Source organism: Pleurodeles waltl, chromosome 1_2 (assembly GCF_031143425.1).
Source record: "Pleurodeles waltl isolate 20211129_DDA chromosome 1_2, aPleWal1.hap1.20221129, whole genome shotgun sequence".
Taxonomy (NCBI): domain Eukaryota; kingdom Metazoa; phylum Chordata; class Amphibia; order Caudata; family Salamandridae; genus Pleurodeles; species Pleurodeles waltl.
The window spans coordinates 1,343,227,741-1,343,243,655 of record NC_090437.1 but is presented as its reverse complement, the minus strand read 5'-3'; the positions used below and the strand labels follow the sequence as shown (position 1 = coordinate 1,343,243,655).

At 49.5% G+C, this 15,915-nt stretch overlaps 1 protein-coding gene across 3 annotated transcripts in view; it reads left to right on the top strand.

The window, feature by feature from the left end:
• CA9 (carbonic anhydrase 9) overlaps positions 1 to 15,915 on the top strand; it is a 324,823-nt gene that overhangs the window by 207,048 nt on the left and 101,860 nt on the right. For all 3 annotated transcript variants that reach the window (XM_069205726.1, XM_069205727.1, XM_069205728.1), the window contains exon 3: positions 4,271 to 4,441. In XM_069205726.1, coding sequence (XP_069061827.1) covers positions 4,271 to 4,441 — 171 coding nt within the window. The remainder of the gene's footprint in view (positions 1 to 4,270; positions 4,442 to 15,915) is intronic.

Below are 15,915 nucleotides of genomic sequence, written 5' to 3'. Positions count from 1 at the left end.
GCGCTGTCAGGCAGGCACTGCCGCCCCCTGGGGCGCTGTGTGACAGGGACTGCTGCCCTCTGGGGCGCTGTGTGAGACAGGCACTGATTCCCCCTGGGGCGCTGTGTCAAACAGGTACCGCTGCTCCTCTGGGGCGCTGTCAGATAGGCACTGCCACCCCATGGGGCACTGTGTCAGACAGGCATTGCCTTCCCCTGGCGCTCTGTCAGACAGGCACTGCCGCCTCTCTGGGGTGCTGTCAGACAGGCACTGCCGCCCCCCGGGGCGCTGTGTGAGACAGGCACTGCTGCCCCCTGGGGCGCTGTGTGAGACATGCACTGCTGCGCCCTGGGGCGCTGTGTGAGACAGGCACTGCCGCCCCCTGGGGCGCTGTGTGAGACAGGCACTGCCTCCCTCTGGGGCGCTGTGTCAAACAGGCACCGCCGCCCCTCTGGAGCACTCTCAGACAGGCACTGCCGCACCATGTGGCGCTGTGTCAGACAGGCACCGCCGCCCCTCTGGGGCGCTGTCAGACAGGCACTGCCTCCCCCTGGGGCGCTCTGTCAGACAGGCACTGCGCCCCCTGGGGCGCTGTCAGACAGGCACTGCCTCCCCCGTGGCGCTGTCAGACAGGCACTGCCTCCCCCTGGGGCGCTGCCAGGCACTGCCCCCTGCATATATTTACCTGCTGTGCCTCCAGGTGTTTTTCTCCTGCCATATTTTCTTGTTAGACATAATATTCTGCATCAGCGGCGCTTAAGGGGGTGTTTGGGGGTACCACACCCCTAATACATGTATTTTCTGGCTCATAGTTGGGTGCAGCGCTCAGTCGGTTTCACCAGGACATTTTACATAAAGAAGGACGCGCACAAGCACTCTCCCTCCTGCTTCCGAACTCTGAAGAATGTTGGTTATTTCAGAAAATATTGGGGCATATTTATTCTCCGTTTGCGCCGAATTTGCGTCGTTTTTTTCGACGCAAAACTAACTCCATATTTATACTTTGGCGTTAGACGCGTCTAGCGCCAAAGTTCATGGAGTTTGCGTCATTTTGTGGCGTGAACACCTTCCTTGCGTTAATGAGATGCAAGGTAGGCATTCCCGTCTAAAAAAATGACTCCGAGGCATATGCGTCGGATTTATACTCCTGGGCAAAAATGACACCCGGGAGTGGGCGGGTCAAAAAAACCCGCATTTGCGCCTCTTTTTAACGCCTGGGTCAGGGCAGGCGTTAAGGGACCTGTGGGCTCAGAATGAGCACAGAGGTGCCCTCCCCTGCCCCCAGGGACACCCCCTGCCACCCTTGCCCACCCCAGGAGGACGCCCAAGGATGGAGGGACCCATCCCAGGGAAGAAAAGGTAAGTTGGGGTAAGTATTTTTTTTTTATTTTTTTGGTGGCATAGGGGGGCCCGATTTGTGCCCCCCTACATGCCACTATGCCCAATGACCATGCCCAGGGGACATAAGTCCCCTGGGCATGGCCATTGGGCAAGGGGGCATGACTCCTGTCTTTGCTAAGACAGGAGTCATGTTAATGGCGTCTGGGCGCCAAAAAAAAATGGCGCAAATCGGGTTGAGGCGATTTTTTTGCCTCAGCCTGACTTGCCCCATTTTTGGACGCCCAAACGCCATTTTTCCCTACGCCGGCGCTGCCTGGTGTACGTCGTTTTTTTTGACGCACACCAGGCAGCGCCGGTCGGCTAACGCCGGCTAACGCCATTCAATAAATACGGCGCCCGCATGGTGCTTCAGAATGGCGTTAGCCGGCGCTAATTTTTTTTACGCAAAACTGCGTTAGCGAAGTTTTGCGTCAAAAAGTATAAATATGGGCCGTTGTGTTTCTCACTCCTCCCCTGCCTGCCCACGGCCTCGCTCGCCGCCGCCCCTTTAGCCCTTTCCACGTGCCCTGCTCGGGGTATTTGTTGAAAAACATGAAGCTCCCACACCCCCAATCTTACTGACCAGGCCACACCCCTGATTGTTGCTGGGAGGAGATACTGGTGCTCTGTATTCTAATATTGGGTTAATTATTTCTCTGACCTGCCACATGTGAACATACTAAGTATACAAAAAGTGATTGATGGATGCTTGATTTAATCTCAGACACTGATAATCTCTTGGGGTCTCCAAATCCATCCTTTTTCTTCCACCAAACCACCCCAGTTTAGACCCAGCCATATGCAAATCAGTCGTGACCCTGCTCACCATGGGAACCATCCAGTCCGAACTGTCAGGCCCTCTCTGGACTGGAAACAAGCATCCTGGGACCGGTTTAGGGGTACCACCCTTCATCACCCAGTCTAGATCAAATCCAGTGGCACAGTGAGCACGGGACCCACGTCTGGGCATAGCCTGGCCACTTAGGGCAACTTAAGCAACACAAAAGGATGATGGACGGAGTGCTGAAAAATGCAAACACTCACCCCCAGATCTTCTTTTACTCACCACGCCACCCCAGTTTAGACCCAGCCATATGCAAATCAGTCGTGACCCTGCTCCCCAAGGGAATCATCCAGTCCGAACTGTCAGGCCCTCTCTGGACTGGAAACAAGCATCCTAGGACCAGTTTAGGGTTTCACCCTTCATCAGCCAGGCTAGATCAAATCCCGTGGCACAGCGAGCAAGGGACGCATGTCTCGGCATAGCCTTCCCAAATAGGGCAAATTTAGCAACACAAAAGGATGATGGACGGAGTGCTGAACAATGCAAACACTCACCCCCAGTCACAGATCTGGGTATAATCCATAGTTTTTTTGCTGCCCATGCCATTCCAGTTTGGACCCAGCCATATGCAAATCAGTCTTGACCCTGCTCCCCATGGGAACAGTCCAGCTCGGACTGCCAGGCCGGGTCCTCCCTGGGCTGAAACAAGCATCCTGGGGCCGGTTTTGTGCTAGTTATGGGCTCATTAGCCGGGTATAGCTTGGCTCCAATGGCACGGGGTGCATGGGACCCACATCTGGACATACCTGTCCCACTTAGGACCACACATGAAACTATCCAAAAACTGCTGGATGGAATGCTTGAAATAATTCATCTCAGCTACTGGTAATTACTCGGGTCACACCCCAGTCCATCCTTGACTTGTTTCTTACAACAGACTCGCCTAATAAACTTTGTAGCACTACTAAATTGGCAATGACCGTCCCGTTTACTCTAAACCCTACTCCTTCGGAGGAATAATGTTTGCTTCCTGCACCCAGGACTGCACGTTATAAGATGCTCATTGCAAACATCTTCCCCACTGTGTCCCGCAGCGAGATTTGCCAATAACTCAAAGGCAACAGTTTACTTCCTTTCCTGTGCATAGGGACGATAAAGCGCCCCCTCCGGCCCGTCTAAGAACAACATTTAAAATAAAGAACGGGACAACTGGCCCACACTTCTTTCTTAGTTTTTAAGACCAAAATAGGGTCTCCATCTGGACCCGTTGCTGCTGAAGCTCTCGCTTTTTAATATATCGCATTATCTGATCATAAGTAGGTAACTCAATAAAACATAAAGGCCTGATTCAGAACTCGGGGTGGGTTACTCTGTCACATCGGGGACTAACATCCCGTCCGCCGAACTCTAAATCCCATTCTTTCCTATGGGATTTATATTGCGGTGGACAGGATATCAGTCACCGTTGTGATGGAGGAACCCGTTCGCCAAGTTCTAAATCAGGCCAAAAACAATGAGAGAGCTGCCGGGGATGTGCTAGTTGGGAGGTCAGGTGTCCTGTAGATCCAATCACGTAGTGAGCATACCCTCTAGCTCCCTCTTCCAGAGTTAAACTGTAAACTTCGCACTTGTATAGCACACTACTCACCCATTACAGTCTCAAGGCACTGTACGCATACCACTGTGGAACCCCTCCTGGCTTTTCCCTGTGAGGCGCCCACTCCTGACCAGCCCCAGGGTGAAGCCAGGCATCAAAGCGCTGTGAGGGCCATTGTGGAGATTAAGCAAGCTATTGCCCAGAGTTACAGAGTGGGACCTATTAATTAGATTAGGCACCTAGGCGAGAATTATCTGGTCTAAGGGAATTGAGCCCAAGGCCCACCTAGGGGGGAATTGAACCCTGGTCCCGGGCCAGATCTCTGCCTCTCTAACCATTGTGCCACACTTCTCCACTTATCACGCCCTACCTACCTACCCCTTCTCCTGATTTCTAGTCCCATCTGTTCCTCTCTTTCTCTGATTGTTTCTTGACCTTCTCTTCAAGGCTAAAGCCGCAGAACATCCCTTGCAATGTGTCTTTTCATTCTTGTGTTCAGTTGAACCCTCTCTTTTCCTTTCCTTGTACAGAGAAGACAGTGTGGGATGAAGACTTTGCGGATTGTGGGGGTAAAGCCCAGTCCCCCATCAACATCAACACTTCCAGCACAACCTTTGACCCTGCACTGCTGCCTATCGTTCTCCAAGGGTACAACCTAACCGCAGAGCAGACCCTCCGGCTGAACAACAACGGGCACACGGGTAAGTCTGTCCATCGCAAGGTCTTGGGTGCAGCCGGGGTACGTGGTCCATCTAGGTAAGCGTTTAGGGAGGGTTCTGGGCACGTGTTTCGTCCAAACTGGACTTCCTCAAGGCTGGAACATTAAAATAAAGCATGATATAGCCATATAACAAAATGCTGGTAGTATTGGTGAGGCCCTACAGAAGTACTTTGTGCTGTAAGAATTAACAGTCATTTCATTATTGATGTTTAAACTTGTGTTTCTAGATAAAAAACTTCCAAAATCTTGGACTCTTCTTTATAAGCATATTACAGGGGTGACATAATCCCTGCATCCCACAGATCATGGGGTATCCCATGAGTAATGGTAAAGCACTTTGAGTTGCCAAACATTTCCTCATTTGGTATGTTCTGTAGGACATAGTTATATGAATGTTTTAGTGGTTTACCCCTTCTCTTGGGGCTTTTCAGAGTCCTACCAGTAGAGATGCTGTTTTCTGTAGGAGATGACACATCACCAGCATGAAACAAGGAAGGAGCTTTGTGTCACGCAGCGTTCCCAACCCCATGTTCCCTTCTTTTTAGAACAGCTGTTAGCTCGCTCATACATATGGTGTTAGCCAGTATCTGTCTTTGACGGAGAGATGTTGGGCTGCCACGGGGGGCATAGAAGCCCATCATGAACTCTGGGTCCTCTGTAGACAGTGACATCTCACACCACCCAGGGCTGTCTCAGAAATTCCCATGGAGAGCAAAGCACTTGGAAGTACAAACATACCTTAGGCGACTGAGTGAATCACACTCAAGCAGGTCACGAGTGCCACTTTCAGTAAAATCATTAAATTAATTTAATTGTAATTGACACGATTAAAATCAAGACCAAATTACAACAAGCTTGTAAACTGGGCATCACAAATGGTTATCAGAAGGATATCAGTCAAGAGGACAATGAGTTGTGTAAAAATGTTAATGACCAAAGGAGAATTTGTTTACTTGTTTGATGCTCACAGCTTCTCGGACGTGGAACAAGGATGTCCTAACAGCTACACTTTTATAGATATACCATAAAAATAATGAGTATTACACAGTGTACTCACAAGATGGAGTCAACATCAAGCACACGTTACACCTGTTCTATAAAAGGCTAACGCTGATCCTATGGAGCCAGCCATCTACCGCCCTCCATCTCTCCTTCCTCCGGTGGGTAAGGTCCTGGACCCCTGTGTCAATATGCAGTTCTCCTCCTTTTTGGAGAAACACGGCCTGCTTGACACTTCTCAGTCGGGATTCAGATACTTCCATGGTACTGAAACAGCTTTATTGGCGATAGTAGGTACAATCAGACTATCTTTGGATGCTGGAAATCCAGCCATGATGGTTCTGCTTGACCTTTCTGAAATAGGTATTCAGGGCACCGCCCCTTGACTGGTTCAAGGACATCCTAAGTAATAGGGTCTAAAGAGTCTCCATGGACACTTCCCATTCCAAATCCCTCTCCCTGGGCAAGGGGGTTCCTCAGGGATCATCCTTAATTCCCATGCTGTTTCACATCTATGTCCTTCCTCTTGCCCAGATACTTACATCTTGTGGTTTTGAGATTCTATCTTATGCAGAGGCCACCCTATTAGTAATTTCCTTTGGGCAGAACACTGAGAAGGTCAAACAATGATTTGCAGTCTGCATGAGGAAAATTACCACATAGATATCTCTTAATTGCCTTCAGTTAAATGGAGATAAGACCGTGAGTCTCCTTTTTGGCAATGCTCAGCTTCTCGGGTCGGAGGACTGGTGGCCACCAGACCTTGTCTCTGCTCCATCTCCCAGCAAAACAACCAGAAACTTATGCACACCAATGTGTGACAAGTTGTCAATGAATGAGCAAATGAGGTCTACCTGCAGCACTTGCTTCTAAATCTTGTGCCTTCTCAGAAACATCTTTCAGTGGCTTCCTGTGAAAAAGTAGCCTCTTTCTAGCTTTGTTACCCCCACTTTTGGCCTGTTTGTGAGTGTATGTCAGGGTGTTTTCACTGTCTCACTAGGATCCTGCTTGCCAGGGCCCAGTGCTCATAGTGAAAACCCTATGTTTTCAGTATGTTTGTTATGTGTCACTGGGACCCTGCTAGTCAGGACCCCAGTGCTCATAAGTTTGTGACCTATAGGTATGTGTTCCCTGTGTGATGCCTAACTGTCTCACTGAGGCTCTGCTAACCAGAACCTCAGTGGTTATGCTCTCTCTTTACAAATTGTCACTAACAGGCTAGTGACCAATTTTACCAATTTACATTGGCATACTGGAACACCCTTATAATCCCCTAGTATATGGTACTGAGGTACCCAGGGTATTGGGGTTCCAGGAGATCCCTATGGGCTGCAGCATTTCTTTTGCCACCCATAGGGAGCTCTGACAAATCTTACACAGGCCTGCCACTGCAGCCTGAGTGAAATAACGTCCATGTTATCTCACAGCCATTTTACACTGCACTTAAGTAACTTATAAGTCACCTATATGTCTAACCTTTACCTGGTAAAGGTTGGGTGCTAAGTTACTTAGTGTGAGGGCACCCTGGCACTAGCCAAGGTGCCCCCACATTGTTCAGGGCCAATTCCCCGGACTTTGTGAGTGCGGGGACACCATTACACAAGTGCACTACATATAGGTCACTACCTATGTGTAGCTTCACAATGGTAACTCCGAATATGGCCATGTAACATGTCTAAGATCATGGAATTGCCCCCTCTATGCCATCCTGGCATTGTTGGTACAATCACATGATCCCACTGGTCTGTAGCACAGACCCGGGTACTGCCAAACTGCCTTTTCAGGGGTTTCACTGCAGCTGCTGCTGCTGCCAACCCCTCAGACAGGTTTCTGCCCTCCTGGGGTCCAGCCAGGTTTGGCCCAGGAAGGCAGAACAAAGAACTTCCTCAGAGAGAGGGTGTTACACCCTCTCCCTTTGGAAAAAGGTGTTCAGGCAGGGGAGGAGTAGCCTCCCCCAGCCTCTGGAAATGCTTTCATGGGCACAGATGGTGCCCATTTCTGCATAAGCCAGTCTACACCGGTTCAGGGACCCCTCAGCCCTGCTCTGGCGTGAAACTGGACAAAGGAAAGGGGAGTGACCACTCCCCTGACCTGCACCTCCCCTGGGAGGTGCCCAGAGCCCCTCCAGTGTGCTCCAGACCTCTGCCATCTTGTGAACAGAGGTGCTGCTGGCACACTGGACTGCTCTGAGTGGCCAGGGCCAGCAGGTGACGTCAGAGACTCCTTCTGATAGGCTCCTTCAGGTGTTGCTAGCCTACCTTCTCTCCTAAGTAGCCAAACCCTCTTTTCTGGCTATTTAGGGTCTCTGCTTTGGGGATTTCCTTAGATAACGAATGCAAGAGCTCATCAGAGTTCCTCTGCATCTCTCTCTTCACCTTCTGCCAAGGAATCGACTGCTGACCAAGCTGGAAGCCTGCAAAACTGCAACAAAGTAGCGAAGACGACTACTGCAACTCTGTAACGCTGATCCTGCCGCCTTCTCGACTGTTTTCCTGGTGGTGCATGCTGTGGGGTAGTCTGCCTCCTCTCTGCACTAGAAGCTCCGAAGAAATCTCCCGTGGGTCGACGGAATCTTCCCCCTGCAACCGCAGGCACCAAAGAACTGCATCACCGGTCCCCTGGGTCTCCTCTCAGCACAACGAGCGAGGTCCCTTGAATCCAGCAACTCTGTCCAAGTGACTCCCACAGTCCAGTGACTCTTCAGTCCAAGTTTGGTGGAGGTAAGTCCTTGCCTCCCCACGCCAGACTGCATTGCTGGGAACAGCGTCTTTTGCAGCTACTCCGGCTCCTGTGCACTTTCCGAGGGAATCCTTTGTGCACAGCCAAGCCTGGGTCCACGGCACTCTAACCTGCATTGCACGACCTCCTGAGTTGTCCTTCGGCGGCGTGGGACTCCTTTGTGCAACTTCGGGTGAGCACCGTTTCACTCCACTTTGTAGTGCCTGTTCCGGCACTTTTGCGGGTGCTGCCTGCTTCTGAGAGAGCTCCTCGTCCTGCTGTGCACCCCCTCTGTCCCCTGACATAATTGGCGACATCCTGGTCCCTCCTGGGCCACAGCAGCATCCAAAAACTCTAACCACATGACTTGCAGCTAGCAAGGCTTGTTTGTGGTCTTTCTTCAGAAAAACACTTCTGCACGACTTTCCACGGCGTGGGGCATCCATACTCCAAAGGAGAAGTTTCTAGCCCTTGTCGTTCCTGCAGAATCCTCAGCTTCTACTGTCCAGTAGCAGCTTCTTTGCACCCACAGCTGGCATTTCCTGGGCATCTGCCCACTCTCGACTTGGTCGTGACTTTTGGACTTGGTCCCCTTGTTCCACAGGTACCCTAGATTGGAAATCCACAGTTGTTGCATTGCTGGTTTGTGTCTTTCCTGCATTATTCCTCTAACACGACTACTTTGTCCTTAGGGGAACTTTAGTGCACTTTGCACTCACTTTTCAGGGTCTTGGGGAGGGTTATTTTTCTAACTCTCACTATTTTCTAATAGTCCCAGCGACCCTCTACAAGGTCACATAGGTTTGGGGTCCATTCGTGGTTCGCATTCCACTTTTGGAGTATATGGTTTGTGTTGACCCTATCCCTATGTTTCCCCATTGCATCCTATTGTAACTATACATTGTTTGCACTGTTTTCTAAGACTATACTGCATATTTTTGGTATTGTGTACATATATCTTGTGTATATTTCCTATCCTCTCACTGAGGGTACACTCTAAGATACTTTGGCATATTGTCATAAAAATAAAGTACCTTTATTTTTAGTATAACTGTGTATTGTGTTTTCTTATGATATTGTGCAAGTGACACTTATGGTACTGTAGTAGCTTCACTCGTCTCCTAGTTCAGCCTAAGCTGCTCTGCTAAGCTACCATTATCTATCAGTCTATGCTGCTAGACACCCTATTCACTAATAAGGGATAACTGGGCCTGGTGCAAGGTGTAAGTACCCCTTGGTACTCACTACAAGCCAGTCCAGCCTCCTACACTTCCTCTGAGGTTTCACAAGACTCAGGCACTAATAATTAGCTGTCTTGATAATGATAACGCTTTAATCTTAGCTTCTGATGAAGCTCTACTATTGAAAACACTGCAGCCCATCTGGTCAATACACCGTCTCCTCCCAGTCCATCAGCCCCTATTCTTAGAGGCCTGCACTGGCTGCCAATCAGGAAAAGAGCAATGTTTACATTACTCTGCTGACACATTGTCTGGCAAAAGCCCTAAATACCTGCAGGACAGACTCACCCTCTCCCAGCCTGGTAGAAACCTAAGGTCCAAAAATCAACTTCTTCTACGCCCTCAACGCATCAATACATCACAAAGGTTGAGCATCCTCCTATCTCGCTCCCTATCACTGGAACAGGGTCTCTTCATTCAAATTGGCTGACACACGTGCTCTCAACCATGTATCGCTCTTATGGCTGTATCGCTGAACGTGTTCCTGGAGGACATGTTGCCTCTGGTGATCCTATGAACACAGATTGTCCTCAGTCCCTGTCGTTGCTCATACAATGCCCTCCCAGAATGGTTTGCAATCTCTCAGGGTGGACACCACTGTTGGCTCAGACTTCTTCTCACACCTAACACCTCCCAGTGCCGGATCTCTTCGGCGGTGTGCCACTCATGCTCAATTCTTGTGCTCATTGGGTAATTACTTGTGTACCAGAGTTCACCACAAATCTTGCACATACACAAATAAATGTCTGGTCCTTCTGAAAGCCCTGGTGATACCATGAGTGCTGTGCTAGAGTTCTTTGTAAGTGCAGATCACCCTTCTTTACCTCTCACTGCCCTCTTATGTTCAGACAAAACGTGTGCTCCACTGCCACGGGTGGCCTCCTGGTGCTGCCTCTGACCATGGAACACAGCGAAGGAGTAGGACAAGCAGCACTTACACGGGGAATGATCATTCTTTCAGCATCTGTGTGTTTTATGGTCAGTTTCAGCAGAAAGTAGCCTGACACAGGTTTGTGGTCAGCATTAAGTGAGGAGGCAGCCTGTACACAAAAGCAATATTGTACAGGTGCAGTTACAGCATGGATAAACTGTGAGAAAGCTTTAGGTGAAGTATTTTCTCAGCTGCTGTCAGTGATGCAAAGAAGGTCCTGCTAGTTTCCTTCTCGACTCCCCACAGAGAGGGTGCTGTGGGACCCTTGGTCAGTGCTCGAGCTGTGCCTCGTAGGATCTGCCTGATGCTTTGATACAGATGAACAAAGGGTTCTGGAGGGAGGAGCTTTGAGGAAGACGCTGGGATGAGGAACTTGATGGAGGCCTTTTGGTGTAATAAACTTATCTGAACCTTCATCACCTGTGGATTCTGTTCTGGGTACTCGTTGGACTTCACGACTGGCGACGAGGCGAAGAACCTGTGATTTATTCACGTTCTGACTAGACTTCATCACTTATCAACAATTTATTCTCTCTTCAAATATTGTGTGACTATCCTATTTATTCAAGGCGCTGTCCTCAGCAACTAGCTGGGGTTATTGCCCTTGATGCTCTCAGCCCACAGGTTTTTTAATTGAGGCTTCCCTGCTCCCAATTACTTTGCATTGCCTGCTCATTTCAGGGCTTATTTATGGGGAATTGGATTAGGGCAGCACCGCAAGTCACCTTTTTGCACTTACGCCAAAGTGCAAGGGGAGGAATGCACCATATTTAGCACCCTTGCAAGCACCTTTGCACTATGGTGCTATCCCGAGGTGTTTTTTGCTTTATATGTGTGCTGCAGAATGCAGGGCACATGGAAAGAGAAAAAAACTAAGAGAAATAAAGATTTTCCTCTGTGTTACGCCTGTTCTGGGGAGGCGTAAGCTTTTGGTGCTAACCCAGGTTTACGTGATTAGGTAAAACTGGGGCAGCGTCAGAATTCATTGGTGTTGCGTGGGAACACCCACAACAGCACCCATGGAATGCCTCCTTAACGCAGAGTAAGGCAAACAGCGACTTGCGTTGCTTTGTCTTAGTCCATATTTATGAGACCATGAAAAGCCACGCAAAATAGCCTCATGGATATGGTTGAGAGACTTGGGCAGCTGGAGGGTCAAAAGAAGTGACCGTCTGGCAACGCAAGCCAGTGTCTGTATCTCGCACTTATTGAACTTCACCTGATGACGTCCCTTCGAGCTTATGGTCAAAACATCCCAGAGCTCACATGTGCACAGCGTCATTCATGCTGCCATCCTATCAGCTCACGGCTGACGAGTGCAAACCTCCAGGGCGGAGCCTTCAGTCAATATTGGCTCAGACACTGGTCACATGGATCGCGCCTCCTCCAGCCTGGCGATCAGCAAGCATTGATTGGTTGCGCACTCCATGAACAATTTCACACCTTTCTGGGAGGGGAGGAAAGGCCTAGAAAATGTTTTGCCTGGAACCTCACCTGCTTCAAAGGTGGCCCCCAATCTGCAGCGTCTCCTCACTAACTTCTCTCTTTCACATCCGGCACACTTTGTCGTTTCTACATCTTCTCAGGAAATAACTTCCGGGTCACCATGGAGACCTGTAGAACCTACATACTGAACTGGTACCTACTGGCCCTACCTCAGCTTTGTGCATTTTTGTTTCTTATGTGCATTATTTTTCCCTTTCCACTAAAGGTCTTTTCCAGGTGAGCCGATACTAAAGTCTCCAAAGTTGAAAAAAAGTTTTCTTGGATTATTCACAGGTATCTGGTACACATCTGATCACAGAAAATTCTTCTATGCTAGTTCATTGTCTTGGTCCTGAAGGGCAAGATCTTTCAAAGACCTACCATACCTCACACGGATGAAGATACAAATGTGCCACAAACTTGAATGAATGTGAAGTGTGCATTAAAAAATTGGACAAGCATTATTTCCCAAAGACTTGTACTGCCTTAGAAAGATATTGAGGGAGGCTGGCCTGGTGTGTGGTGAGCACCTAAGGTACTTACACCTTATACCAGGTCCAGTTATCCCTTATTAGTGAAATGTAGTCAGTGTCTAGAAGCCAGGCTGTCTGGGGGTAGCTGTGGATGAGCAGCCAAGGCTTATCTAGGAGACATGCAAAGCTCTTGCAATGCCACTGTACTCACACAGTACTTACACACATGAAAGAAAATACTAAGTTTTACAAAAATAAAGGTACTTTATTTTGCCGACACAAATGCCAAAAATACCATAGAGACTATACTCCCTTAGGAGGTAAGTAATATACAAAATATATACACTAGTATGCAAAATCAGGTGTAAAAACCAAAACAGTGCAACTAGTGAAAATCACAATAGTTAGAAATGGGTCTTGGGGGAACACAAACCATACACTGAGAAAGTGGAATGTTAATGGCGGTTTCCCACCTAGGCAAGTGTAGTGTGTAGAGGGGCACTGGGAGTATTCGAAAACACCATAGGCAAGTAATAAAACCCACCCCAGGGCCCAGGAAAGCAGGAGTAAATCAAAGTAACTTTCCTAGATCACACTAGAACACGAGAAAGAAGATAATGTAAGAACCAGAAGAGACTGCAAGACACCAACAGTGGATTCCTGGACCTGAAGACCCGTGGAAGAAGACGACCAAGTCCAAGAAGCACAGAAGAGTCTAGGGAGAACAGGAGCCCCTGCTAACCCGAATGAAGGTGCAAAAGAATAACTACCGGTGAGGAACAATAGTCAGTATTGCACCCAAGAAGATGGATGCAGGCTCCTGGTTGGTGCAGATGATGTCCCACGCCGGATGGAAGACTGTAGTCTTGTTTGCGTTGCTGGATTCTGCCAACAAGCCTTGGCACATGCAAAGCTTGCGGTTAGCAGAAAATGGTGCTGTCTGGGATCAGGAGAGACCTGGTGGACTGCAGCATGCACAGGAGTCCCACAGCACAGGGACAAAGAAGGTGCAAAAGGAGGCCCACACAGCACTACAACAAAGGATTCCACGCCGCCGGAGAACCACTCAGGGAGATGTGCATCACAGGATAGAGTGCTGAGGGCTGGAGCTGCACAGTGCACAAAGAACTTTGTGGAAGGATGCCAACAGAGCCTTGGCAACTGCAAAACACCCTGTGGACAGTGGTACTGTCTTGTGTAGGGAGGCAAGCTTTTACCTCCACCAAAGTGAGACAGTAGGATATCAGGACCGTCTGGACCACTTCAGTCAGGAGAGGGGACCCACGCCGCCTGTCGTCATTGCAGAGGGGTGCCTGCTGAAGCAGGGGAGTGACTCCTTCACTCCAAGGGAGATTCCTTCGCTCTTCTGGTGCAGGCTGAAGACTGGCTGTCCTCTGAGGATGCACGACCGGGAAACAGTTGCAGTTGCTGGCAGCAGCTGAAGATACAATGTTGCAGAAATTGTCTTTGCTTCTGTGTTGCAGTTTGTAGAGTTCCTGGAGGGTCCAGATGCAGTTTCTTCGGTGAGAAGGTGAAGTAGAGGATGCAGAGGATTCCTGTTGGAGTCTTGCAATCCGAATCTGAGAAACCACCCAAAGGAGAGACCCTAAATAGCCCTGAAAGGGGGATTGGTCAGCTGTACAGGTATGCACCTATCAGGGGAGGACTCTGACATCACCTGCTGGCACTGGTGTAGGAGGCTGGACTGGCTTGTAGTGAGTACCAAGGGGTACTTGCACCTTGCACCAGGCCCAGTTATCCCTTATTAGTGTATAGGGTGTCTAGCAGCTTAGGCTGATAGATAATGGTAGCTTAGCAGAGCAGCTTAGGCTGAACTAGGAGACGTGTGAAGCTACTACAGTACCACTTAGTGTCATATGCACAATATCATAAGAAAACACAATACACAGTTATACTAAAAATAAAGGTACTTTATTTTTATGACAATATGCCAAAGTATCTTAGAGTGTACCCTCAGTGAGAGGATAGGAAATATACACAAGATATATATACACAATAGCAAAAATATGCAGTATAGTCTTAGAAAACAGTGCAAACAATGTATAGTTACAATAGGATGCAATGGGGACACATAGGGATAAGGGCAACACAAACCATATACTCCAAAAGTGGAATGCGAACCCCGAATGGACCCCAAACCTATGTGACCTTGTAGAGGGTCACTGGGACTATTAGAAAATAGTGAGAGTTAGAAAAATAACCCTCCCCAAGACCCTGAAAAGTGAGTGCAAAGTGCACTAAAGTTCCCCTAAGGACAAAGAAGTCGTGTTAGAGGAATAATGCAGGAAAGACACAAACCAACAATGCAACAACCATGGATTTCCAATCTAGGGTACCTGTGGAACAAGGGGACCAAGTCCAAAAGTCACAAGCAAGTCGGAGATGGGCATATGCCCAGGAAATGCCAGCTGTGGGTGCAAAGAAGCTTCTACTGGACAGAAGAAGCTGAGGTTTCTGCAGGAACGAAAAGGGCTAGAGACTTCCCCTTTGGTGGACGGATCCCCCTCGCCGTGGAGAGTCGTGCAGAAGGGTTTTCCCGCCGAAAGAACGCCAACAAGCCTTGCTAGCTGCAAATCGTGTGGTTAGCGTTTTTGGTCGCTGCTGTGGCCCAGGAGGGACCAGGAGGTCGCAAATTGGACCAGGAGGTAGAGGGGATGTCGAACAAGACAAGGAGCCCTCTTAGCAGCAGGTAGCACCCGGAGAAGTGCCAGAAACAGGCACTACGAGGATGCGTGAAATGGTGCTCACCCGAAGTCGCACAAAGAAGTCCCACGTCGCCAGAGAACAACTTAGGAGGTCGTGCAATGCAGGTTAGAGTGCCGTGGACCCAGGCTGGACTGTGCACAAAGGATTTCCGCCGGAAGTGCACAGAGGCCGGAGTAGCTGCAAAAGTCGCGGTTCCCAGCAATGCAGTCTAGCGAGGTGAGGCAAGGACTTACCTCCACCAAACTTGGACTGAAGAGTCACTGGACTGTGGGGGCCACTTGGACAGAGTTGCTGGATTCGAGGGACCTCGCTCGTCGTGCTGAGAGGAGACCCAAGGGACCGGTAATGCAGCTTTTTGGTGCCTGCGGTTGCAGGGGGAAGATTCCGTCGACCCACGGGAGACTTCTTCGGAGCTTCTAGTGCAGAGAGGAGGCAGACTACCCCCACAACATGCACCACCAGGAAAACAGTCGAGAAGGCGGCAGGATCAGCCTTACAGAGTTGCAGTAGTCGTCTTTGCTACTATGTTGCAGTTTTGCAGGCTTCCAGCGCGGTCAGCAGTCGATACCTTGGCAGAAGGTGAAGAGAGAGATGCAGAGGAACTCGGCTGCGCTCTTGCATTTGTTATCTAAAGTTTCCCCAGAGACAGAGACCCTAAATAGCCAGAAAAGAGGGTTTGGCTACCTAGGAGAGAGGATAGGCTAGCAACACCTGAAGGAGCCTATCAGAAGGAGTCTCTGACGTCACCTGGTGGCACTGGCCACTCAGAGCAGTCCAGTGTGCCAGCAGCACCTCTGTTTCCAAGATGGCAGAGGTCTGGAGCACACTGGAGGAGCTCTGGACACCTCCCAGGGGAGGTGCAGGTCAGGGGAGTGGTCAC